Below are 26,839 nucleotides of genomic sequence, written 5' to 3'. Positions count from 1 at the left end.
AACCTATGACCACCTTTTCAACACTTAACACGTGTCCATAAGTATAACAATGGTTACAAAAATCAACGTAAAAAGTTTAACAATGATTATGCCTATGGACACGTGTCAAGTATTAAAAAGAGTGGTCAACATGTGTATTGGGTTAAAGTTGTGAGTGAAAATATTTCCTATATAATGAGGGGGACTTGGGGGAAATTTCGGACCTAGATTGAACAAAATAGGGGACACACACACACACACACATATATATATATATATATATATATATATGAAAATTTATCAAACAAAGGGTTTTTCACATGTAAGCCTATAAATAGAGCCCAAAATATAGAAAAACTCTACAATATCCAAATCTTAGAAGGAAAAAAAAACTATTTAACTTTTTAAATGGGCTAAATATACCATACAACCCTTGAAAAACCTAAAAATACAACAATCCCATTGGTGGTTTTTTTCTTTCTAAAAATCATAATGCAAGGATAATGATAGTATTTCACACATCATTCAAATTTTTTTATAAAAAAAATTACAGCTAGCCTTCTTTGGATTTTTTTTCTTCTTAAATTTATAAGTTTTAGGGTTTATATATAAATTCAATGCAAGAAATGAGTTTAGGGTTTTATTATAAATTTCTCATAAGGGGCAGAATAAGGAAGTTTTTATGGTGACTTCGATAAAGCCATCATGCATTCATTTCTTGAATTCATATAAATGAGGAGTGTATGATGACTTTTTTGAAGTTCCAACAATAGTTTTCTACGGTAATACAGCGAAGGCAAGGTTCTAGTATTATTTTTTTCATGCAAGCGGCATTATGGGAGAGGGTTTTCTCACACACACTGTCAAGGTATCATGAGAATTCGAATATGAGACCACTAGTTTGTAAATCAAAGCCTTTTTTTCACTGGACTAGATCCCGTTGACAATACAGAGGCAAGATTTGAAAATGATAAGGTGCTATCATGATGGACGAAAATAAATCCCAGCCATCAATAATTATTGAGGCATGATCAAAATGAAACTGAAAGCTTCTAGGTGGTGGGTGTCTTTCCCAATCCTTATTATTGATGCATGCATAAAGAAAATTACTCAGGACTGACCTATGACAATCTCTATCTATATACAGAATAGGTATAGAGGTACTAGGGCACCATACTTGAATATTGTAGTAATGATTTTATTTCTTGTTTTAGGCATTGGGGGAATTAAAAAGAAGCAGATTCTGTTGGGTATTATATTGGATATGGGGTATGTCCTCCCTGACAAAGTCGGCAATTGAATAAATATTAGTACACAAATCAGTCACTGTTCATCCATTTGGTACACCATATTTTATATAATCAGGTACAAATAATCAGTCACTATCTGGAGCTCTCAGTCTACAGTATTATATACGTATAGAAAATTACCAGTACAGTACTATATTATACCTCATGCCATGGCCAATATAAGCCACACCTTCAGTCAGTCTGTAAGTAGAAAGTAAGACCCTCTTTATTCTCACAGTGAACACAAATATCTCACTGCACAAATTTAATGAACAAATATAGAAGAAAGAGAGAAAGAGAAGAAGTTAACATCACCGCCGTCACTTCCACTGTTACAGGTAGCTCTTCAACTTCACCGTGGGTATGTATGTTTGCACTCTCTCTGTCTCTCTCTCTCTCTCCAAAGGCTGTTTATGCAACATGAGGCTCCTTTTTTTGATTTCTCCATCTGTTTCTTTCTTCCTTTTTCTATAAGGTGCATGCTGTTGTCAGCTTCAGTTTCATAACTTGAATCATTTTGTACACTTTCCTAGCCTGGAAAGTCTCCAAATCTAGATCTCTCTGTTTTTGTTTTAATTGATGATCCAGTTCTTGCATGTTGTTGGGGTTGTTTTTTTTCTGTTAATTACAATGATAAAATATTTGAACTTTATCTTCTGTTGTCTCGACCCAACAGCTCATTTACTACTTGAGAGGTAATAATCATGACCATGCAAGTCTTCTTCAATCTGCAGGTGACGTAATTTGACTCCAATTTAATGTACATTTCCTATGTTTGTTAAAGTTTCAAAGTTTGATGTGGCTTTGAAACCAGAATTGACTGTTCTAACTTTTATTGTTCTGGAAGTGTCCTTCATTTTTTTTCTTCATATCTTCTCTTTGAAACAAAATTCCAAGTGCTTCGTCAATCCATTTTCTTTCAAACGACTTACAAAGATTTGATCGAGACCGACCCTCTTTACTTGCTCTCTCTCTCTCTCTCTCTCTCTCTCTCTCTCTGTAGACTCTAAAAAGATTAAATAAGGACATACTTCCTAAAAATTATTGGGGTAGGTAGAACAAAAGTTGAGTAAATTGGGGAAGGAGGGCAGGGGGAAAGCTAGGGTAGGGCAGTTGCATTAAAAGATTTCAATTATCTCTGTCTACCGGACCACTGATTTTCCCTAGCAATAGAAATCAAAGTCGATGACTAGCTAGCTAGTACGTACGTACAAATTATTTATATATATAGATAGATCAATATAAATATCCAACTTTAATATATAAAGAAATAAATCTTATGGCATGCGATATTGCTAGTAGAATTTATCTCTACTTTTGTGTGTATGTGTGTGTGTATTGTTCAATGCATGAGAAGCATATTAGAAAACAGAAGCCTTTTGGACTAAAATAATATTTCATTCACTCTATGCAGACATAAATGGAAATAAAACACATGTTGATACTCTTCTTGTTACAAATCTCAACTTCTGAGTGTCAACTCATAGGAGTAATATCAAACTCTCCGCAAAAGATCAATTCAAACTCATAATAAATCGAAATATTTTTTGTTGTACAAACTGAAGTTCAATTGGAAGGGGAGATTCTCCAATTAGTCATATTTCCAAGCTTATCCCACTTGGTTTTATCTCCTTCCCATGGTATGACATATATCAGTCTAAGGCATCTTGATCAATATATGAAACCATCGATAGAAGTCATATGATCGATCACATTTATGGGGAAATTCTCCAATAAGTATTTATGTCAAGGATTGATTACATACTTCTAATCTATCAACAAATTTAATGATTGCAATTCAACGGCCACTAGAAGTATGTAATTAATCCTTAACATAAAATACTTATTGGAGAATCTCCCCACATTTATGATCAATTCAGAAGGTACGTACATACGTACCAATAAACCCATCCTCTGATGGAGATCTAGACTTCCTAATAAACTCATCATAGCGTCACAATGTTATATAGGACAACCTTTTCACTTACCTAGAACTTAGAACACTGTAGCATAACAAAGCTAGGAAGAAGGAAATTAAATCACAAACCTTTCCAAATTTAAACAACTGGTAAGACATTAGTCCTTTCGCTGATCCAGAAATAGAATTTGAATGAACTTGAATTTCTCAGATTCTTAATTGATTAAGAAAGCCTTTGATCAATGGATGTGTGTGTGTGTGTGTGTGTGCATACATCTCCCTTTGGATAAGAAACCATAATTATATGGACAGAAAGACACACCTACTAGTGAGTTCTGATTGTTTTGTATATAGCATATATACATATCCCTGTTTAAATTGTGTCCTTTATGTATGTATATGTTGTATCTGGCTAAGTTATCCAAGCCAATGAATTTAACAGAAAAATATGTTACCATTAGAAGTGAAAAATGCTGATCATCATTTGTGGTTTTGATAAGTGAATGCATATAATTGAAGTGGTATATATAACTTTGATCCAGTAGAAGTACTACTCATGCATTGTTAAGGAAAACCATCTTCAATTCGATCATTCTTGTAACTCCTGGCCAACTGTAAAACACAGTGGATCAGGTGGCTCAATATAGATCTATAGATAATGAGCATACAAAGAAATACATTAACAGAAATTTAGCTTACACTCCAATGTTAACAATCTGGACGATAATCGATGTAGTCGTTGATAAATTCGCAACAAATTGCCCCCCAAGTTTTGCCATAGATTTAATTTCCTACAGATTTGAGATCATGATTATTAAATCTAAAATCAGGATCAAAAAGAGTAAAAGGGTTTATATTTTTGGACAATATAAAGATATATACCAGTAGAAAGATTGATGCTGGTAATGGCACAATGAATGTTAGGGCATGGGAAGGCGCCATTGGTGTCCCAATTTTGAAATGCATTGGGAAATTGGATGTGGCTGTTGGAACTCTGATCTGTACTTTCTGCTGACACCACATTGAGATACTTTTGCTGATTATAATTGGAATAACCTGATGAATACTGCTTCAACTTGTTTCTTTTGATGACATGAACAGATGGATCCTCCTCATGATGATGAGCTAACTGATTAGCTAGGAGGGAGCCCAGTTCTTGATTCTCAGGATGATCTCCAATATTGGCCTTTGCTGAAGATGATGACATTGTTTCACAATTATTGTTAGATTGATGGTGATCAAGCTCGTTGAATAACTTCAATTGGTTCAACATCTGAGGCCCGCTCCTAGTAGTGCACATTAATTTCTCTCTTGTCCTTTCCCTTGCCCTTGCTCTTGCCTTTGCCCTCGAGTCTTTCATGCCATAAACATTAGCAGATTCAGATTCTTTCATCTTCTTCTTCATCATCAACATCACCTCTTTTTCTTTGCTCGCTACGTTTTCCACCTCGTTTGTGTCTGAATCGACGTCATCGTCATCACACTCTGAACTCGAAGTCAAACTCTTGGAACGCCCAGTGCTAGTACTGCAGGTCAAGTGTTTGTTCCGAGTCCCAAGCTGTTTGATGGCCTTTCTTGACTTGGTGAGAAGCCATTCTAGGGTTTTACTTGCCTTGTCAAACCCTAGCAGGTCTTGGAGGTCAAAGAATTGACGGGCAACATTGATGGACAGTCTAACCCTCCGGTCCCTCAAGCCCTGAGCAGTGAAGATCTTGCTGTGCCGATCTTTCTTCATCGGCGGCGCTACTATATCTTCTCTAGAAGAATGAAGGAAATGAGGAAAAATATTACCATTGTTAATGGCACCATAGTAACTATGGTAGGGATGATGATCATCAGCGTTTATGCTAGGAGGTACAGTGTTTGATGAAACTCCCAAATGGGTCAAGCTTTGAGGAAGAGGAGGTGCCATTAAGGCATTGTTATGAAGTGGAAATTGACCAGAGATGGGGTACCCTTGAATATTGTGGTGAAGGAAAATGTCTCCACTACAAGGCTCTTGGTTCACACAGGGAAGAGGAGGAGGAGGAGGAGGAGGAGGGTGGTAATTTGAAGAAGACAAGGGAAAGTAAGGTTGAAAAGGACTTACAGAAGTACTATTAATATTGCTACTGCAAGATGAAAACATGATTTTTGGTTTGAAAATCAATTGACAGCTCCTTCTTGTACAATATATATCTTTGTTAAGAGAGATTCTTCATACCCATTTATATATCTTCCTCAAAACTTTACCTTTTCAGAGCCACTGATCTCTCTCTCTCTCTCTCTCTCTGCAACTTCATATATATGCATCCCCGCGTGCTCTGAGAAAGAAGGGGATGAAATATTATGAGTGAGTGAGACTGAGAGATGATGATGATGAATTGATTAAACCCCAAAAGCAATAATATAAGTGTTGGAGAGAGGTGATGGTTGAGTTTTTGGTTCTTTTCTCTTTGTTTTTTCCGGTCAACTATTTCTTGGGAAGAATGGTTATCCCCAGGGCAAAGTCTTGAACGTACAGTGTGTGTGCAGAGAGAGATATTAAGAGTGGGGGGCTAATGGATAACTGGACATGGAAAGCGCACGATGTGTGGGTTTGTGCCACTTAGTTTGGGACACACACCATAACAAAACCGGGGACTGATGGGGAATTTGACAACCCTTTCAACTTTTAGACCCGTTATAACTTATAATTAATTCATCTTCAGAAAAAACCAAAGAGAATACAAAATAATTAACTAGGGTTATCTAGGTCTAACTAGGGCTAGGCTAGGCATCATCACCTCCTCCTATGGAATTTGAAAAGTGATCAGGTAATTAACAGTAGCTGGGTAAGCTAAGCTACCTTTTTCTTTTCTTTTTTGGGTAAGCTGCTGGTGGTTACACTTACATGCACCTCCTGGCTCCTCCTCCATGTACGTGCGTATAATTCGAATTGTAGGGGGCCCTAATTCGTTATGATCAATTCTCAACAAAAAAGTTTAGGCGTATGCAAGGGATCAAATCATTTTTGGCTTGGAAAGGGAAAAAAAAATGAGTCTTTAGGTTTTCCAAAGGCCGTGAGTTGAATTGTCTGTGGTGGCCGTAAGCTGTGCATGTGCAAATTGAAAATGTATGGATATATGCTAGCTTTTCTGCACATGCTTTTGTCTTTGACCAGCTTTAGTGAAATGAGATATTAGTATCGCTTTCACATAAGAGTCTAGAAGAGTGATTTTAGGGAGGAGGCGAGGATCAATGGAAAACAATAATTCATGTCGTGTCGATCGAGTGTTCCTTTGTGTTGTATTAGTACAACATACATAGCAAAGTGTTAGGAAATTAGGCAAGCGTTAGCGTGAATCCATACTAATTCTAAATCTGTAACGCTAGTTTTTAGTCTAACGATACTTCTCTTTTCAAAATTGAAAAAGTCCCACTTCAAATCATCCCTCCTTACTTGAAGTGAGAAATTTTTTTTTTGTAGGCCTACTTTGTTATTTGTACAACATTTTGCTCTCCCTCTCTCTCTCTCTACTGTACACCCTGCACCCAGGCGCCACAGCCGTTCACAGCCATTCACAGCTAGCTACAGGAAGACGATAAGGGCTTGACGACTAGGCATGGTGGCCAAGCGACATGAAAACCTTGATTTAAGCCCTCAAAGGTTTGGATTTTTAATGTTGTTTCAAGGACAATGTGATTAGATATATTCGTACGAAGAAGATAAGGATATGCGCTCACGATGGGTGTGAATGGTTGAGAGGTAGCTAGTGTGCCATGTACAAAATCCATTAATAAAAGGCTAGCTTGCTTTCAATTTAATGCATTGGCTTTGGCCTGCAAGAGTACCTAGTTCTTGTCAAATAATAATGTGGTGGTCATTTCCTTTTCAATTCCACTACAAATGTTCATATAGACAATTGTCCATGCTCTTCTTTCTTACATGTCCCTTTCTGATATAATTAGGAATTAGACACTAAGGTATTTGTAATTATTATTAACCTCTAACAAAGGCCAATTTATTAGTTGCTATACATATCTGCGATGACCACCCACACGGTTGTTTGCTGCTTAATTGCACTTCACATGCTCAAAGGGCAACTTCCCTTTCAAGACAGGTAGAACTGTCCAAACCCCACTTAGGCAACTTGTTCCCTTTCCATCCAAACTCATTGAGCACCAATTATATATACATGGGTTTCCGTATTGCGTACGACTTTTATTAATAAGTTTTTTTGTTTGTTTTTTTAACGACTTTTGTTTGTTAGTTTGATACAGATTGTATATCAAAAATCTATATGTTTATCCGAAAAACCCTAGCCGACTAAGAGAGAGAGAGAGAGCACTTCAGATCTGGGGGGGTTCTCTGACTTCTAGTTGATCTATGACGATATGGTTTTCCTTTGGCAAACCTATGCTCTTTGAGATGTTGTTGCTTAGTCATGATTGTTGATTGGCACGTTGGAGCAATTATGTGGCGCTCTCTATGTCATGTCCCAGATGAAGATTATCGACATTGTTTTAGAATCTTGGTCTTTTGTGGTCAATAAAATCCATAAACTTACTTGAGTTTGCTGATTATTCTTAGTCTCTTTAGGAGAGTCATGTCGGTTAACGGCCAATTTTGTCCTTGATGTCATTGGTCTAGATTTGGGGAAACTATATCGGTAGAAAGGGGTTATAGAAAAGTTATTTTCGAGAGTGATTCTCTCAAACCGAAAAGCTGATCAGCTTTTCGACTGATTCAAGTCATTGGAAAGTTTTTACCCATGTCTATCATATTGCTATTGGGATGGCTCCTTCTACAGTATGTGCCTTTTGTACTCTTTTTCCTTATTGATCTAATAAAATGCTATCACCTTTTTATCCAAAAAAAATTCTATATGTTTACCTAGAATGAGAACTATTCTTGTTTAATATGAATTCATGTCTAATGATAATTGCACTCTAAGAATCAATATTATAATCTACACGCAATTAGAAGAGAAGCCTCTACATATATAGATATCCATTGTGAATTAATCAACATTACATATCAATAGGGTGTTAGTTGGATTGGTCCATGCTTTTGTTGTGCTCTCAAGTGGTCCTGGATTCAAGTCCCCATGCTACCTGTGTGTGTGTGAGTTTCCCCCCTCCTCTTTCTAATAGTAGTAGCAAATTAAACTCTTCAAATTAAAATTTGTTGACCTATGTGGTAATTTGAAAATATTTATCCCAATAAGATACCTTCGACAAAGCAGGAGTTTTGAGTGCAGGTAAAGGGATTGCCTCTAGTGTTCATGACTAGGGTAATGGGTAGAGAAATAACAAAATAAAAGAACAATTTAGATGTTTGAATGTTTTTTAGCAATTAAAAGATTAATTATAACTCAAAAAGCAAAAGACAACAAAAAGGAGGAGGAAGAAAAGGAAAGGAAAAGAAAGAAGTAGGAAACCTGTTACACCGGGTGCACTATAGATGGCCTTCGCCAACAAAACAAAGGGGTACCTTTCACCTACAGTTACGATCTTTGTAACACATTATGTGAGTTATCAGTCTTATGACATCTGTCATCTGATACACTTTGAAATTTATATATATATATATATATATTTATATATATTTATATATATTGCGTACAAGCTTCTACTTAATTAGGTGCATGGTCTTTTCAGCATATAGCCTGGATATATATATATATATATATATATAAAATATGTACCGTAGCTAGAATATTGTATTACCTAGATGAAAATCAAATCAAGTAAATCTACCATAGCTATAGCTAGTTAGCCAGTTAGTCAATACTTTAAATAAATAATAATAAAAAGTGGTGAAAGTAGATAGGTTTTTTTAGGTTATATTTAACCAGTTGTTAAATGATTTCATGATAATTTATTTTGACCAAAAAACCAGAAGAGGGAAGATTTTATTCTTCTGCTTTTCCCAAAAAGATTTTCTATTTTCTATTTTACTTTTTTGATTGAAGGTTTTTTTTATTTATACATGCGATAATTTACTTTAACTAATCTAAACTACGAGAAGAATGATTCGTACTTGAGTGCAAAGTGAGGAGCACATTAACTCTAGTTAACCTCAAAATTGGATGTATTGGAACTTTTTAATAAATTTTCTTTTTTAGAAAAATAAAAAGAAGCTGCCTAAAATAGTTTTCATAGATACTAAAAAGAACACCAAGCAGTAAAACAGTACTGTCATAATTTTGTATTCAAACAATTAAAACCTAAACTCTCTCTCTCCCCCTCTCTCTCTCTCTCTCTCTCAAACACACACAGAACGAGGTTTATGTATGACGAAGAGTGAGTACGTAAATATTTAAGATAAAGAGGAATACGAACTGAAGCTAATCAGTATCATCACTGTTAGATCTGCCTGCATATAAGCTCATAGGAAACTTTTGTGAAGAAATCTCTGATCTCAGGTAAGTTGTTGTTCATTTGCAGATTAATTTCTTTTTCGTTTCCTGCAATCGAAATAATATTTTTGGTTATGTTAGTTTGAATGGAAAGCAATTTTCCAGGAAAAGAGTTTCTGGGTTCTTCTATAACATTGAATCTCGTTAGGCCCCTTTTTTTAATTAATTGTCAAGATTGTATGTATATACAAGCTGTGGGATCTTTGATTCTTTGGCACATGAATAACCTTTATACTGTCTAGATTATTTTCAGTATACATGTAGAGAGATGTATGTAACTAGTGTGAACTTAATTATGAAAGATGTATATATGTAGAAATTCTTATGAATAAATTGATTGAGAAAAACCAAAGAAGATCGAAGATTGTTGAGTTGGACCTTTGCTGCATAGTTTGTGGCTCCTTTGGTTGGTGTGTTGAGTGTGAAACGATGATACAGTGCTTAATTAGCTTTCTCATACAACATCATATGAATAAATACCTCAAGCTTCACTCAGGTTAATTGTTATAACGGTAGACCAATTCTGACAAATTCTAGTTTTTTAGCTTTGATAGATCAGCCATAACTAGCCGTTTAAGGCAAGAGATGAAAAACATGTTGTGAAAAAATCGGCAAAGCCGGTTTTTGGGGCAAGTTCTACTTATGAGTTTTTAACACAAGATTAATCTTCTAAGCCATGAAACTTGGATTAGCTCAAGATAAGGCTTTCATGAAATGTTGGTGATTCAGTTGCATTCCCTTGGTTATAATAGAGTGATACCTCTTGGTTAAGTTGGTTTCTCTTGTTGTATGTGCTGACAGAATAAATCTCACATGTGAGAATGTATAGTTTTGCATTACAATATATTACATCTTGTGTGCCTCTCCTCCCACTTTGGTTTTAATACTCTTCTATAGAGTTGTTGACATATTATTATATGTACAAATTTTCTCCGTTTGGATATTATTACCTTGTTGACGTCATATATTTTTTATTATCCTTTCATGCATTCCTTTATATTTACAATGGCGTTTGCACGTTATTATTGTTCAGATGTTCGGATGAGAGAAGAACTGATTACAAATACCTGTTTTAAATTCACTTGCGATTGTATATAAGGGTAAATTTTGACTTATGTTTATATATAGTAGCGTGTACTAATCATGCTTCCCATAAAACTGTTGCTTTTTGTTTGTGATTGTCGTTTTTGGGTGTATAGTTTGTTTTTCTTTATATTAATTATGTATATCTTCTTTCATAACACATGTAAGCTTTTTTTTTTGTAGCTTTTGAGGCATAGATTGTGTTGCTGAAGTTAGTCGTTATTATATGATAAGGAGATGTGATGGAATACCTAAAATGAAAATTTGAGATATTCTCTCTGAGAGCTATTGAAGTAAGTAATCATATTTGGTTGGTGGATGGAGCCTAATATTTGTTGTCAGTAGTTATCATGTACAAGAAAGAAATCCAGTATCTTTGTAGGTTGATTTGGATGTGATTGGTGCAAAAATATCAGACATGGCATTAGTTGCTTTAGGGAAAGTACTTGGCAGCCTATGACTTTTTAGGGGGAACAAAATGTTGTCTCTGGATTGTTGGTTGTCCTAGAGTATTTTCACTCATTTGTTATGGCAAGAGATATTATTATTCATATAAATAGTGCATGCCTTAGCAATTTTTTGTTAGTTTTCCACCCATTGCCGTGGCAACCGAAGGGCAACCACTATTCACATGAGATATGAGGAGAGAAATTTGTATAAAGTTAGTATTTATAAAAAAAAATCTTAATTTTTTGATTCTTTTTTTCCTTTTTTTTAATTTTTTTGTTATTTAAATTGGCTGCAGACGTCAACATTAAGTCATTTTACCTAAGCAGCAGCCCAAGTAAGTCTTGCCTTGGGCCTTGCCCGGGCTGGCGGAGCCCAGTGCTTGCCCTGGCAAGCCTTGGCCCCTAAAAACGGGATTGGGGGCCTAGGGGACCTCTTGCCCGGGCTAGCCCCTCCTGCTGGAGTTGCTCTTATTGGAGGTATTTTTTTCACATGGTCCAGCATTTAATCAAGATTATTTGCCCCTCCCCTATAATCTGACAATTTCTTCTAGTTCTGGAAATAGACAATAGGTTTTGATTTATAGGAAAATTTTCCAATAAATACTTTATGTTAAGGATTGGTTATATATTTCTAATTTCGATCGTTGGATTACATGTTTGTTGCATATTAAATCTATAAACACATCTAATGAATGCAATCCAAAGGCCGAGATTAAAAATATATGACCAATCCTTAACTTAAATACTTATTGGAGAATCACCCTAATTTATATCCCATTCAACACTTTACATTCATATCTGTACCATAAGGTGATCAGAAGATTGGTACAAATTTTTTGAATGTGCTTGTGTTGAATTCATATTTGGTTGGTTTCTTTGAAAATTGGGAGAAAATAATTGTTATTTATGGCATATGGTACTTGTTATATGTGATTAATATGAGAAGTGAGATGCCTTGGTTGTGAAATGAGGACAACAATTTGATATTGACTTCATTTTTAATAATAGCTTCATTAATTTCTTGTGGTAAAAATTGGACTAAGTCTCCAGTTTTTCCTTACAATCTTATATATAGAGAAATTTACATCTATACCTTGTCAATTGGGGACAGACAAACCCCAATTGCTGCCTTTCTGAAAATGAAAGAGATATATGAAGAGAGGATGCAGTTGGAAGTCCTATTGGAAGTGCTAAGCCAAGCTTAACTTTGATGACGGAAAAAAATGCATGTCTGAGAAGCTTTTGATGCACATTAACAGAGCTCGAATATGAGGTTCAGCATGTCTTAGTTAGATCAGTTCATGATTTCCTTTTCTTGTAAGCCGATCTGATAAACGCGATCAGTACATGTTATATATGCGATACATTATCGCATCACATTGTGTCACACATTTTGAATATCTGAATGGCTTCAATGCAGATGAAAAATTCTTAGTTTCATAATCTCATCAGCTTGAATGGTTCTTATAGTTTTCTCATCATGTGTTTTTGTGCAGGCATTGGCTTAATTTCCTCAACTTTCCACAAACTGATGTGTGATCGATCCTTATTAATTAGGGAATATGTGCAGATATAGACTACCGGGAGGACACGGGTTTGCCACAGAGAGAGAGAGAGAGAGAGAGAGAGTTGGGTATATTTTGTATATTCTAAGTCTAGTTTGTAAAGCCTCAATGGCTGGACCTTTTTGCTGCTTCATTTCCAAACAGAGAGGATTGATGAGGCAGGCAGGCTGGCAGGCATGCTCTGCTGCAGGCCTGCACCCCAAAAGGCTCTAAACACATTGGGCCCCGGAAACAATCGCAGTATATATGGAGCAAGTCCCAGTTGTGTCATGGATAGCTTTATCGCATGCACTTAGGTTGTTTTTACACGAGAGGAAATACAGAGTAGTCCTAACTTGTATCATAGATGTCCGCTATCTATAAATTAGACCCAAAAATACGTAGGGACAGATTTAGAATTTCAAAATGAAGTGGGAAAATGTATTTTTTTTTCTTTTTTTTTTTTATGAAAAAAGGGGGAAAAAATCCCCAAGGAACCACCTACACCAACATATTAGTAGAAACTAGTCGAGTTTTAGTAATTCCTAGCAAATCATCAATCAAACTAGGCCCAACCCAACTGGAGCATCAACAATAATATAAAGACCCAAGTCTAAGTTATAGTTCCAATTTGCTAAACAATCAGCAACACTGGTTTTCTCTCTGTAAACATGATAAACACTGTAGCAGTTGATCTTATGCATCAAATCCCAGCAACTAGCAACTAAGGCTGCAAGTGGATGAACATCAATAAGGCCCTGTTTCTGGATCAATTGGACAGCAAGTGCTGAATCCATGCTCTCTATTTTGTAATTAAAATTTAGCTAAGAACGTATAAAAGTTATTTTGGGAGCTCTTTATAAAATTTTAATTCCAATCATACTCTCTAGTTTAGGGAGTTATAAATGCTATAACTCTTTTTTAATTGGTCCATTTATATATTTAAAAAAATAATATAAAAAATCGTTAGCATTAATTAAAAATTTAAAATACTCATAAAATAAAGCAGCATTAAATTATAGGGAGCCACAACTAGGAGTTCTTTCTCTCCTTAGATTTAGGAGCTCCTAGAAGTCTCTCTATTTTAGGAGGTGGATAAAGAACATAGTTAGAGTTGTATTTTTCTAATTCCTCCCTAAAATTTGTCTAATGAGGTGATTTAGGAAGCCCATTGTGGATGCTCTTAAATATTAAGTTGGGGTAAACTTGAAAACCTATCTTACTCACCTAAACTATAGCTTAGTTTAGACACTTCATCGGTCAGTCACTAGAAAAATAAGAGCCGAACTTTTATCATAATTAAAAATAAGCATTGATATCTCAAAAAAAAAAAAAATACAAAAAAAATACAAAATCTATGTAATGTAAGTACTATGCTATAAAGGAGGATGGCATTGGCATTGCACACCCTATTTTGTGCATAATTTGGGTTAAGATGAGTAAATGATTTGTTTGTAGACATGTTAATCAAGCGAGATTTACCATCTTATCCAAACAAAGCTAAAAACAAAAAAAGTTAAAAATAAAATGAAAAGTTGAAAACTATGGTATGAACGAAAGAACTAGTCATCTAGCTTGAATTGAAAAAGAATCAGACAGTTGTTGTGGAGGACGCAGAGGTGGGGCTTGAGTATTAAGGGGTGCACGTGGGCATGATAAAGCTGCCATTTTGACCAATCACACACTTTGTCGCTTTCTCAATTATGAGGTGGCGGATTGTGATTGGCTCTAGAAGAATTTGAAAAAAAAATATGAGTGGTTTACCTTGCTTGGCCTACTCATACGTACATTATTTTTTTCACTGTCCTCTGTTTGGGTCGGGACCAAACAGCAAACAGTAGGAAAATACTGTTGGATTCTGACTCATCTGGGATTAATACATATTGCACGTGCATGAGAATTATATTATCAACATATTCATAAATTTATTGAGACACACTTTCCCAGTTTCATATCGTCAATTTAGTGAGTGAGTGAGACCATAGTTTTGGTTAATTTTCACAATTGCATGAGGGTTCATAACTGGTTTTAGATATGAGTTATAGAGACCTCATATCCCATCTTAGCTCATATGTTTAGAACAACCTCGTCTGCATGATTGATTGATTATTGATCGTTATTGCATTGTAAGTTCCACTTGCATCAACGATCGACATGAATGACTATCTCAAACATATACCCCGAATGCGAGCGGCATCACCCAAACCCATCCCCAATGAGCTCCGCTCCATTCCACATCTCTAAGCAGCACATGGAGTCTTGACTTAGGTCTATTTTAGCCTGCAGCTTTCATTAGGGAGTTAGGTGACTGTGTGTGTACAAGACCCATACCTAATTTCATCTTGCTCTTACAGCTAGCGCTTCATTAGGTTTCTGTCGCGTACGCCTTCCTTCTTAAGCGCGTTTGCTGGAGTGATCCTGCTTACAAATTTGTAGGTATCAATATGTGCTTCAATCAAATCTACAGATAAGGTTGCTAATTATAACAAAATGACAAGCCATATTCACATTGTCCTGCACAACTCATGCTATTCTATTTATATAAACAACATTATCCTTCCATTTGCTCATGCTAGTGTGTCTTCATCAAAGCATGGAAATTTCATGGACTATATATATCTGATAAAGACTACTATATTAGTTTATACATTGGTTTTATTTTATTTGTATACGAGCAATAGTGAAAGAGGGGGGTTTCCAATTGTGTGAGTAACTGCTCTTAACTACTTGAACTATAATCAATTCTTAGTTTATACGTTAATTGGTACTTATGTATCAAGTTAACTCATGAATAAGATGTTAAACTAGTTTGTTTCTGTATGTGTGAAAATAGCATGATGAGATACTTATGTATCAACTTAACTCATGAATAAGATGTTAAACTAGTTTGTTTCTGTATGTGTGAAAATAGCATGATGAGATGAATGGTGGTAAAAGTAACAGGAGTAATTTTGTTTTGGGATGAAGAAGATGAATCCAAAGTAGAATTAAAATTGTCCAATCATATGGTACGACCCGCATGTGATCACCCATACTTTTTTTCAAGATGCATTTGAAAGCTGAGTTGACAACACCATAAAATTCAACAACAAAAATAAGAAAAAAGTTACACAGAATTTTGACACGATATACAAAACACTCATCACCAATGACATTACTTGGCTAGCAATAATATATGAAATCCTGCTTTCTTTTTCTTCCGGGAATGTATAGCTAGCTCTCCCTTTGGATCTGCTTCTGCTTCTCCCTGCTTTATTTATATGACTAAAGATATTTAGCTAGTATTTTAACCGACCCTCCCTCCCTCTTTCAGAAAAGAAAGAAAGAAAGAAAGAAAGAAAAATAAAAGCTGTAGGGGCTGAAGAATCTCTCCTTTACTAGCTATAGCTACTAGTGATCCTTTTATATCTATGTAGATTACTTTGGCACCATTAGAATGAGATCGATCCCTGCATGCGCAAAATTATAATTGACGAAGTTATTATGTACTTACTTTCTTTCACTGTGCTTCACCTTTATTTACTCAATAAATTAATTAAACTCGTGAACCCGCTCGAATAATGGAACCAAAGCTAGCTCTAGCTAGCTAAACTGGAAATTCTGAATAACTGGTACAAATATGCGGAGAGAGAGAGAGAGAGAGAGAGAGAGAGGTAGGTGAAACACAAGCTTCTCTAAAATTGGTTTCAAATATCTAATTAATTCAAAGTTTTTCTATGGTACAAATTCTGCAGGAAAAGTAAAAAACAATTGTGCATCATCACTGACATTTCTCATTGCTAGCTATTTACACCTCATCATTGTAGGAGGCTGACAAAGAGAGAGAGAGAGAGGGAGAGATATGATTGATGATTTGCTGAAACTTCATTGCAGCAATGGTTGAAGATGCTTGCTTGCTTTGCTTTGCTTCAAGTTGGAAAAATATTAATGGCTGATGTCGAAAACTTAAACCAATTGCAAATTAGTCATGCCAGCAGAGAAGCATAACCACACATCTCCTAATGATGTAGAGCCTCCCTTTCTGCTGTCTAAGATAACCTCCAAGCTTTCTGCATGAAACCCTATTGCTCTTCTTGTTGGACTGATCAGCTGCCATGGCTGCACCTGTTAAGCTTCAAATCTCTCTCTTGCGTTTCTTCTCCTCCTAGAGTTTGCCTTAACACACAGAGACTTGTAGCAACTTGGTTTTGGTATGTTTGAGAGGAGAGGCAAGAAGGGGTTGATATAAATAGAGGGGTCTGTGGTCCAAGGGTTCCAAAAGAATTATGCACAAAAGCTAGACCAGGCCCCCACCCAACCCAACCCCAAATTCCAAATTCCATGCACTTAAAAATTTTTCAATTTCCAATTTCCAATTGCCAAATTACCCCCCAACCCACCTCTTCTATCTCCCTGACACGTCATCCTCTTCACCAACATTTATGTGGGCATCAACCACCGAGAAAATTGGTCGGCCATTCATCAAAAAGAAAAGAAAAAAAATCCTCAGAAATTTTTGAGTTTCTTAGATATTTGAGCAATTTGGCATGTCAGTTTTCCCCAGACCCTGAATTATTAATATTTCGTGACAAAATTTTGTTGTTCCTTTGTCATGTCTTGTGACTGCATGCTGCACAAGGAAAACAAGCATACTTGTTGTTATTGACCAAATAAATAAATAAAACAGAAGCATACGTAATTGTTCATATAATTTCATGATGAACTCTGCTCCATATATCGACTCTTCAAGAGAAATAAAACGAAAGAAAACCCTGCGCTCCCATATCGTACGTGAAAAAGTTCCACTTATAGTCTATTAATTTTTGTTACACATTATATTTTTTGAAAAATTACTCCTCAGGAATTGTCATGGGTTCGAATCCTAGCATCTATGTAGTGTGTGTGAGTTTAATATGCTATCGCTTTTTTCAATAAGAAAAATCCTAAGAAAAAATAAATCATTGAAAGGTCAAATTTCCAAATATCCCTTTTCAATATCATATTGAGCTCCAATGCTCTGAGAATTTGAATTATCAATGCAGTTTAATATTTCATTAAAAAAAATTAATAAAAATTAATATAACAATATGACTAATTTTTGTAAGGGGAGGTGTCTAGTTCCAATTACATGGGATGTCCTGTAGGAGAGTACTGGTGGAACTCATGCAATGGACAGAGAGACAGCCCATTGTGTTCAAATTACTATAATATTGAACCTCGAAACTCAAAATTTGCAATATAATCTGCAGTGCCTTCTTCAAACCCAACCAAAGTTCAAATTAACTACTTGATTATGTGATTATTTAGCCCAAGACGAAACATAATCCCACATGTTTAGTCTCGTGCTCCTCCCATATATTTCACTTGGGTGCATTGGGAAAAGGTCAACTCAACCAGACCATGAACCCCCTCTTCCTCCCTTTCTGTAGTCTTGGGGAGATTATGCATAATCATTTGCAGTAATTTGAGTTTGATTAGGGCTGCTCAAGCAAATAGGCCTCACTTGGTAATGGTGACCATTTTACCAAGAAAACCGGAACCCGACAACCCAACGTATTTTCAATTTCATCTTGTACTTACTAAAATACGGAATGAAAAATTATCAAATCCATCTGGTCGGTTCAGTTTAGCATTTGATATTAAACTAAACTAATTCAACTCGTATCCACCCCTAATTAGGATTTGATTACAAGATCTTTTCAATCTTCATATTTTGGGGTTCTGGAACTAATTCAACTCCAAGTACTAAAATAATTTTTTGGGTGAACCAAAAGTTGGGTGTTATTATTTTAGTTTTTGTGGCTCTAATAAGATGAGTATATTTTGGTTTGCGAGTAAGTTTGGTAATGCTTATTCTAACTGTCATCCACCAAACGAATGAATGGATACATAAATATAAATAAATCCCATCAAATCAAACAAATTATCTGTAATTGGAATTGGGGTCCCAAAAAGGTCCCAAAAAGGTCCCTGCAAAATAGGTTGATTACAGAAGAGTCCAGACATGTCTTCTCTTTCATTTTGATTAAAGACTCAGCTGAGCCTTATCCTGAAAGTGGGCCTAGCTAGCCCAATGTTGAATGAGATCTTTCATTGCTGCTTGGCTTTCAGGCACCTACTGAAAGAAACAGTATATTTTGGAGGGCCCATATTATAAATGAAAAATAAAAACGCGTCCCTCTAAGACTAAGAGAGGTTTTGGTCACAGGAGACATAGTCCATCAAAAACTAATCTCAAAATGCACTCTCTCCGTTGTCAAAAATGAGTCCAGGTTCTTGTCTCATCATTGGCCGCTTACGATCGAACTCAGGTGTAAAAAGACGGATACACTATTTTAACTAACTAGCCTTCCTCGCGTTTGCTCATTGGCCGGTATTTGATTTGTTTTTTCTTCTTCAATAAATTGGGGAGGATGACATGGCCAAGCTAGTCCCATTGGCATGGCTGTAAAAGCACAAAGAAGACAAACCCTGCACGTGAAAGCCTCGTGAGGGACATGGACACTGCCTGTGATATGCTAAGCAACCTAGATTTTTGCTGAATGTTCATCATTAGGGGGAGCTGTCTGTCCATTCAATGTTTCTTAATTCGTTACAATTGTTTTAAATGTGGCATCAAAACAAAAGTTACAGTGGACAAAGTCTGTCTTGGTAAAACCAAAGATTGTGTTTGTCCTCCTCATATCTCTAAACTGTGCTGTTCACTGTATTAAGTCGCCTAAATTTTCAATTAGATTCTACAAATCTTTTGTTTTTCTTTAATTAATAGTGCAAACCAATTGACTAAATTGTAAGATGCTTTTGATTCCAACAACTTCTTGGGGAAACTGAGAGGAACCTTCCTATCAGAAGATTAGATTTAAGAAAGATGTTACAGAAGCTTAACTTTTCTTCCAACATTTACCTCAACTTTTCATATAATAGGATTAGTCCTTCCTACATGGATCATTCTATATGAGATGGAGAGAAAGTTGGGTTTTTCTTGTTTACGTGAATTAGGTCAGTTGGTCAAAGCAGTGTATTTGCCCCTTGCATCCGAACTTGAACCTCTTCCCATACATTAGAATAATTTTGAATATCACATTGATAAAATTCATGTTGCAGCACAACCCAAAAAATGGTGTTGTTGGGGGGTGTGGAAAGGGGTCGGTGTTGGAATTGTAAGTGCTGATAAAATGTGAAATGATTGGCGCTGATTTTACTCTCACAAGGGAGAATGATTTTTGGAAACAACTGTAAGACAAAGAATGAAGATGAAGGTTTCACATTAAAACTCCAGCAAATCCCAAATGTTTAATATCCATACACAACACTCCACAAATCCCAAACAAGATGGACCACCATGTTCTCTCCAGAATTCCTATTTTGTGGCTATCTTATAACAAACCTCACACAAGACAGGGTGGTCCTTCATCTTGTGATCTTTTAGACGGTGGACACTTGTTTTCACATTGCTTGAGCTAGATGCTAGATATAAACCACATAGGACTTGTTCATCTTCATCTAAAACCTAACCAAGAGTTGCATGACCACATAAAAAAATGGTCCCATGTTTGATCAGCCTTGTAACATGGTTGGTTCTCTTCATTTGATAATTTCAAATACTCAATGTCTATAGACTAGTAGGGCTCATTACATTTGATTTTTTTTTTTCTTTTTACTTTAAGCGATAATCTAAACCACACTAATTTATGAAAATGAATCATATCATTCTCAATGCCGGCACCTGGGTCGTGTTTGTTTGGGGTTGGACCTCCCTGCTTGTTTCTTTGGGCTGTAGTTTTGCTCTTTTGGTTGGGCTCATTTTTCTTATCACCTGTCTTTGTTTGTATTTGTTGGGCTGGCTCTTATATTTGGATGGGCTTAATATGTAACTGGGTTCATGGTAATTGCATATGCTTCACCTTTTTTTTTCTCTGATGAACTTGGAAAAGTAAAGTAAAATGTGCATTTCACTGTCCAAAATGCATGGACAGACAAAAAAACCCAAGACCTGAACCTGATACAGAGGGATAACCTGCCAATGTTGGGTAAAGTGTATATATATTATGCAACACTGGTGACTTTCAAAACTGCCGTATGTGAACCTAGATAGAATAAGACAAAATCCCTTATGCAAGCAGCCAATGAAAACAAGCCAAGTACACACAAAACCAATCAGAACACGCCACGTTCAGCCTAGGAAATTTCAACCAATCCCAACCCAATCGAGGAAAATCCCCTCCCCCACATTCAACACACAATAAATAAACCCGCTGCAGCAACAACAGATCATCATATCATTATCTTATTCTATTGTGTGGTGAAGATATTGTTAGATAAGATTGGGCGGGGGAAAGGGAAATGAAAAGAAAAAAGGAAAAAGGGTTTTTCAAGGTCTCAAACAAAAACTCAATGCATTATTATTCTGGAGACGTGAAAAGCAGGCAACTTGTTGGCAGTGTGGACCATAATATCAGATCAGGTAAGGTATATATAACAGCAATGGGTTTTTGATCAGGGGGGATGAACTTTGCATCAAACAATGTAAAATTCTATGTGAACCCATCAACTTGCTCAGTTGGGTCCTACTTTTCATATACATCCCACACCAACTATAATAATAACATCCCATATTCCATGAACCAAAAAAGTTGGTCTTCTCCATCTTCAATCCCAAATAAAGACTCGAAAAAGGAAAGAGTTCGATTCTCGCCCTCCTCTTCTTCTTGAATCAAAATACCCACAAAACCTTTCAATTCATATATATAGTCTTTGTTTATTGAGATCAATGGATGTGATGAATGAGAGCACAAGTGAGGCTGCAAATTCAAACAAGTTACCTTCTTCTAGGTACAAGGGAGTTGTCCCGCAGCCAAATGGCAGATGGGGAGCTCAAATATACGAGAAGCACCAGCGTGTGTGGCTGGGAACCTTCAATGCAGAAGAAGAAGCTGCTAAGGCCTATGACATTGCCTCAATAAGGTTCCGAGGCCTCGAAACCATCACAAACTTCAACCAGAACCAGGTGAAGCCTTACATGGATCCTGACAACGAAACCCTTTTCTTGCAATCTCATTCCAAGGCCGAGATCGTCGACATGCTTCGAAAACACTCGTACACCAATGAGCTTGAGATGTACAAGCTCAAGCTGTTCAATGCTGGTGCTGGTGATGGTGATGCTGCTAGGAAGAGAATTAAGTGTCACGTTAATTTGATGGACGGTTATGATCATCAGAGGGAGTGGCTTTTTGAGAAAGTGGCGACGCCAAGCGATGTAGGGAGATTAAACCGCATGGTCATACCAAAACAACATGCAGAGAAGCATTTTCCATTGCATCTGAGTGAGGAATTATGCAAAGGGGTGCTGTTGAATTTTGAGGATGGTGAGGGGAAAGTGTGGAGGTTTCGATATTGTTATTGGAGTAGCAGTCAGAGTTATGTGTTGACGAGAGGGTGGACTCATTTTGTGAAGGAGAAGAAGTTGAAAGCAGGGGATGTTGTTAGGTTTGAGAGATCGATAGGGGAGGAGAAGAAGATGTTCATTGACTGTAGACTAAGAAACGTCGAGGTTTCGGGGCTCGGAGAGATGGCTAGTAGGGTTGAAGTTGAAGAGAGGGTTCAAGATGATGGAGTGGTAAGGTTGTTTGGAGTTAACATTGTGGAAACACGTAGTCGAATTGTAGACAATAACATGTGTTGGAGGCTTGGAGCAAGAATAAGTTCATAGAGCCCCATTTCCATGAAATTGGATTTGTACAAGTGTGACAAAGCTTACCATATATGGCATATAGAAAGAATTTTAATTGTAGTGGGTGTTTATCTTTTTTTCTTGTTTTATCAAAGAATGAAAAGATCTTAATCGCACATCTAACTTATACGTATGCTCAAGTTGTTAAAGCAGTTTTGTTCGAATCCCTCTCTCTTAATATCGCTTGTAACAAACAAAGGCTAAAAAAAATTATGTTGTTAGAGAGAACATCTACCCTCATCATAGAAATTATTTGGTTGTTCTAGTGTTCACATCAAGCTTTTGAACAATAAAATGCCTAGATATAATCAAAAGATTGAGGGTTTTGGGCCCGGGAGTTGACTAAAAACAGAAACTAATACCAACAAGGAGTGTTTGGAGGGCCCAACATCAATGTAATGTGCACTGAAGCTACCCCTGTTCAATTCAATTGCTATGTTGTTGATGATAGCCAGCGGCAGACCCAGGAATTTTTTAGCGGAGGTGCAATTTTTAAAAGCTAAGAGCTCAAAAAAAAAAAAAAAAAAAAAAAAAAAACCTAAACATCCATATCATTTACGCAATACTAATGTTATTCATAATTAATTTAAAAAATAACATTACAATTAACCTACAATTGTTGCCGACGAGGTTTCATATCATGAAAACGTCGCATTATATTTGCATTACTAATACAAGAAAAAACATCCTTCTCAATGTAAACAACCAAGCTATCACTCAACCATTGATTCCCCATTTTGTTACGCGGATTATTTGAAGGATGATTGGAACTAGGCGGATTATTTGAAGGATGATGTGAACTAGGCGGATTATTTGAAGGATGATTGGAACTAGCCGGATTATTTGAAGGAGGGTTAGAGCTACCCGTATTATTTGAAGGAGGATTTGAACTACTCGGATTATTTGAAGGAGGATTTAAACTCTTTCTCTTAAAGTACCGTTCCATAACTGTACAATTAAAACAAAATATGGGTTTGATGAATTTGGGTGATGTGAAATTGGTCTTTTATAAAGAGAATTCCCAAAACCCAATTGAATAAAGAGAACTCCCAATTAAAACCCAATTATGTAAGAAATTATAGTAGCCCAATTAAAACCCAATTATAGAAGGAATTATAGAAGCCTTAGAAAATCCCACGAAATGGCCCAGCAGCTTCCCTATTTTTTCCTCTTTTTTTTAAAAAAAAACCCTGGTCCAAAACGACGTCGTTTTGGCCAGGTTAAATTAAAAAAAAAAGCTGCGTCATTTAAACAGCCTGGTCCAAAACTACGTCGTTTTGGCCAAGCTTCATTAAAAAAAAACAAGGTCACGCGCGCAGCGCGCGAGAACCAGCAACGCAGCGCAGAGTTGGTTTGCGCATTTCGTCGAACAGATTGTGTGCATATCTGGTCTGAAGCAGAGGTGCAACACCAGAGGCTGTAATGGATTTTTCCGGCGACCGGAGGTGCAGGTGCACCTCCTTGCGCCTGCACAGGTCCGCCACTGATGATAGCCATAGGGAAACAGCTTGTGCCTGTGGCCCTGTGCTTTTCAATACTCTAAATAATATAACAGCATACCACACGTTTAGAAGCAATCTCAAACGAGCCTTAAGAATAGAGAAAGAAGTCAAAAACATATATTACGTGAAGAGGTTGTGAATCTCGTAAAGTATAACCATATTTTTTGGCTCGTGAATCTTGTTGAGGTGGGGAGGCAAAGAGAAAATTGTAGCAATCGAAGATTATTATGTGAAGAGGTTGTAAGTTAATAACATTATGTGCATGCATGTAGTAAATATGAGAGTGTTATGGACGAGTTGTGTGGTATGTGACATGGGATGGGATGGGTGTTAGGTTTGGGTTTTTGTTTGTTTTGACTTTGAGTACAGAGACAAGACCCATCAATGGTGGACTATTAAACTTTGAAGTTTGGTTTGGTTTGTTTGATACTTCAACTGTCTTTTCGTTTAGGGTTTTTAGATAGAGTAACTTTATTTTATATTTTTCCTTAACAAAAATAAAATATCAAAAAAATAAGGAAATGCGCATCCAGGGAATCGAACCTTGGTCAGTACCGTGGGAGGGTACTATGATACCACTACACCAGATGCGCTTGCTTGTCCTTTCTAATTAGCAAAAGGTTTAAATACGAACAATCCGTTTTTTAGTTTGGATCATATATGACAATAACTTCGAAATGCCCAACCCAATCCCCATAAGAGCAACTCCACCCATTTGCCCTTTGCCATGGCAAGAGGGGGGCTAGGGCAGCCACTATTAACGTGAATAGTGGTTGCCCTTGCAAAAAGCATTGTGTGTTTCCACCTATTGTCATGGCAAAGGGCAATACTATTCATTTTTTTGTTTTGTACACAAATTTTTTTACCTCAATAATTAATTTGGATAATATTTCGGATAAGATTTTTTTTTTAAAAACATAAAGAATTAACTTTGAGAATATTTCGGATAAGATTTCTTTTAATTATATTTTGTTTAATGTATTGAATGTGTTGAAAATTTTGTGTAGAAAATGAAAAATAATAGAAGGAGAATAAATTATAAGAGGATTTTGTGTTGAAAATGAAGAAGAATGGTAGGTATTTATAGAAAAACAGTTCAGAACTTTTTGGTGAATTTTTAAAAATTATTCGAATTTTTTTTCACATTTGTTTTGCCTAAAAAAAGCTCAGTCGTTGGATTTGGAAAAAAAAAACCATTGGAGCACCAAAAGACGCCACGTGGCGCATGACATCACCTCCCCCTCAGGTTGCAGGTCGGGCGAAACTAGCCTTCAGGCCAGCCCATCTTCGTGGGTCCCACTCCCAACCTGGGCTTGGGCTCCTCGTTGGAACTGGATTTTTTTTTCCCCCCCCAGACAGAGGCTGAGTTTACCGCTGGAGTTGCTCTAAGAGAGAGAGACGAGGTTTTTTTTTTTTTTTTTTTTTTTTTTTTTTTTTGGAGTTGAAAAGACTAGAGGTGTTATAATAAAGAATTCTTAAAAGCCGTCTTATTCAATACCGAGTTATTATTAGACTGTTGAATTGAACCCTCACTCTATTTGCAGGCGTTTTGATGGAAACCAAAAGCCTTTCAGAAGCCCAATTCTCCATTTCTTCGCTTTGTTTATGGATTCATTAAACCGAAGACCGTATGAACTCTTTGACTGGTTGGTCTTCGTGTGAGGCTCCACCGGCCATCTGACAAATCCTCACTTACTCGTTACAATGAAAGTTCCGCACTTTCCAATGTCTCCACAACCACATGTTCATTTCCTCATGTCACATTTTTATGAAGACTCTTTGACTTCGCCGACCATCCATTTATATACCCCCAAAAAAACACCCACGTGATCAAAGTTCACCGTTGATTGGATTGAATCCTTCCCTCTATATAAATAAACACCCTTCTCCTTCTTTCTTCACAACCCATCTCTACATCTTCTCTTTCATCCTTTCCAATTCCCATTGAGAGAAAAACAAAACACTCTGCAAACTTCAATGGCCTGCTCAAGCGCTTCAAGACCCAGTTAGTGTTTCTTCCCCATTAATTTTCTCATTGGTATATGGTTGAGTTGATTTGATCCCCTTGTATTGATAATTGTTTTTGGTAAATGTTGTTGTTTCTGCAGCCAAAGTTCAGGAACTCCATGTGTATGAGATCAATGAGAGAGACCGTGCAAGCCCTGCATATCTCAGTTTAAGCCAGAAACCTGTTAATTCTCTTGGAGACCTCGTCCCCTTCACTAACAAAGTAATTTAATTCATTATTTCTGATTATATATTAATATATATATAGCAATATTTTCTTGTGGGTTAGTGCTAAATTTACAAATGTAATTGCAGATATATACTGGGGATCTTCAGAAACGCTTGGGAGTGACAGCAGGCATCTGCATTTTGATCGAGAACAAGCCGGAGAAGAAAGGTGATCGATATGAGGCTATTTACAGCTTCTATTTTGGAGACTACGGTCACATTTCAGTTCAAGGACCTTATTTGACCTACGAGGACACGTATCTGGCTGTGACTGGTGGCTCTGGGATCTTTGAAGGAGTGTACGGGCAGGTGAAGCTGCACCAGATTGTGTTCCCTTTCAAGATCCTCTACACTTTTTACCTCAAGGGGATTGAGGATTTGCCTGAGGAGCTTACTGCTGTGAAGCTTGTGGAACCAAGCCCTGCTGTTGAGCCCAGCCCTGCTGCCAAGGCTTGTGAGCCTCAAGCCACTGTCTCCAACTTCACCAACTAATACTAATAACCACAAGCTTCTTGCTGCCTCTAGTTTTTTGTGGGTTGAATTGAAGTTATGTTGTCAGATGGTGTAGTATTTTTATTTTATTCATAAATAATTAATTATCTGTGTTTAGTTTATTTGAAGGCAATGTAATGATCAGTGGTTTATACAATAACTATGGTTTGTTTACTCTATACACAACTAAATCATTTTAATTTGAAGATATAAACACAACTGTGTTTTGTTTTTCTTTTTTGCTGTGGTTTAAAAC

The 26,839-nt window shown here is 36.5% G+C and overlaps 3 protein-coding genes, 2 long non-coding RNA genes, 1 other non-coding gene and 1 pseudogene across 8 annotated transcripts; 4 read left to right on the top strand and 3 right to left on the bottom strand.

The window, feature by feature from the left end:
• Nucleotides 1-1,269: 1,269 nt before the first annotated feature.
• On the top strand, nt 1,270-4,424 carry LOC110758233 (uncharacterized). Its single transcript, XR_015834492.1, has 3 exons — nt 1,270-1,629; nt 1,945-2,002; nt 4,288-4,424. It is a non-coding gene; the product is annotated as an uncharacterized LOC110758233 (long non-coding RNA).
• Nucleotides 3,639-5,324, bottom strand: LOC110758225 (uncharacterized). Of its 2 annotated transcripts, XR_002526919.2 has the most exons (3): nt 4,069-5,324; nt 3,886-3,977; nt 3,639-3,798 (listed from the first exon to the last, which is right to left on the bottom strand). XR_002526919.2 is itself a non-coding variant. In XM_021960030.2 (2 exons), exons 1-2 carry the CDS (start codon nt 5,312-5,314, stop codon nt 3,970-3,972), a joined length of 1,254 nt encoding a protein of 417 aa, XP_021815722.2. In that variant the 5' UTR covers nt 5,315-5,324; the 3' UTR covers nt 3,639-3,969. The 2 variants fall into 2 exon arrangements, 1 of the variants encoding a protein (XP_021815722.2); XM_021960030.2 differs by having other exon boundaries at nt 3,639-3,977.
• A 3,932-nt stretch (nt 5,325-9,256) lies between these two features.
• On the top strand, nt 9,257-13,109 carry LOC110758234 (uncharacterized). Of its 2 annotated transcripts, XR_015834656.1 has the most exons (4): nt 9,257-9,575; nt 10,603-10,669; nt 10,836-10,945; nt 12,598-13,109. It is a non-coding gene; the product is annotated as an uncharacterized LOC110758234 (long non-coding RNA). The 2 variants fall into 2 exon arrangements; XR_015834657.1 differs by lacking the exons at nt 10,603-10,669; nt 10,836-10,945.
• A 3,206-nt stretch (nt 13,110-16,315) lies between these two features.
• On the bottom strand, nt 16,316-17,056 carry LOC110758232 (small polypeptide DEVIL 3). The gene has a single exon (XM_021960036.2). The coding sequence runs from the start codon at nt 16,739-16,741 to the stop codon at nt 16,607-16,609; it is 135 nt and encodes a 44-aa protein (XP_021815728.1). The 5' UTR covers nt 16,742-17,056; the 3' UTR covers nt 16,316-16,606.
• Nucleotides 17,057-20,913: 3,857 nt separating this feature from the next.
• LOC110758227 (AP2/ERF and B3 domain-containing transcription repressor RAV2 pseudogene) lies at nt 20,914-22,425 on the top strand (annotated as a pseudogene).
• A 1,953-nt stretch (nt 22,426-24,378) lies between these two features.
• TRNAG-CCC (transfer RNA glycine (anticodon CCC)) lies at nt 24,379-24,449 on the bottom strand. The gene has a single exon. It is a non-coding gene; the product is annotated as a tRNA-Gly (tRNA).
• Nucleotides 24,450-25,701: 1,252 nt separating this feature from the next.
• On the top strand, nt 25,702-26,762 carry LOC110748489 (allene oxide cyclase, chloroplastic-like). The gene is made up of 3 exons (XM_021948466.2): nt 25,702-25,861; nt 25,965-26,086; nt 26,179-26,762. Exons 1-3 carry the CDS (start codon nt 25,834-25,836, stop codon nt 26,581-26,583), a joined length of 555 nt encoding a protein of 184 aa, XP_021804158.2. The 5' UTR covers nt 25,702-25,833; the 3' UTR covers nt 26,584-26,762.
• Nucleotides 26,763-26,839: the final 77 nt, after the last annotated feature.

Source organism: Prunus avium, chromosome 3, assembly GCF_965620075.1.
Source record: "Prunus avium chromosome 3, drPruAviu1.hap1.1, whole genome shotgun sequence".
Taxonomy (NCBI): Eukaryota; Viridiplantae; Streptophyta; class Magnoliopsida; order Rosales; family Rosaceae; genus Prunus; species Prunus avium.
Note: the sequence above shows the minus strand (reverse complement) of the source record. Positions and strands in the feature narration are given on the sequence as shown.

What these genes read in the sequence shown, in the direction of transcription:
- LOC110758225 (XM_021960030.2), bottom strand. Translation starts at nt 5,314, where the DNA reads ATGTTTTCATCTTGCAGTAGCAATATTAATAGTACTTCTGTAAGTCCT.
- LOC110758232 (XM_021960036.2), bottom strand. Translation starts at nt 16,741, where the DNA reads ATGGCAGCTGATCAGTCCAACAAGAAGAGCAATAGGGTTTCATGCAGA.
- LOC110748489 (XM_021948466.2), top strand. Translation starts at nt 25,834, where the DNA reads ATGGCCTGCTCAAGCGCTTCAAGACCCA. An exon ending in CTCAAGCGCTTCAAGACCCA is followed by an intron (nt 25,862 to 25,964) that starts GTTAGTGTTTCT and finishes TTGTTTCTGCAG; the next exon opens with CCAAAGTTCAGGAACTCCAT. An exon ending in TCGTCCCCTTCACTAACAAA is followed by an intron (nt 26,087 to 26,178) that starts GTAATTTAATTC and finishes ATGTAATTGCAG; the next exon opens with ATATATACTGGGGATCTTCA.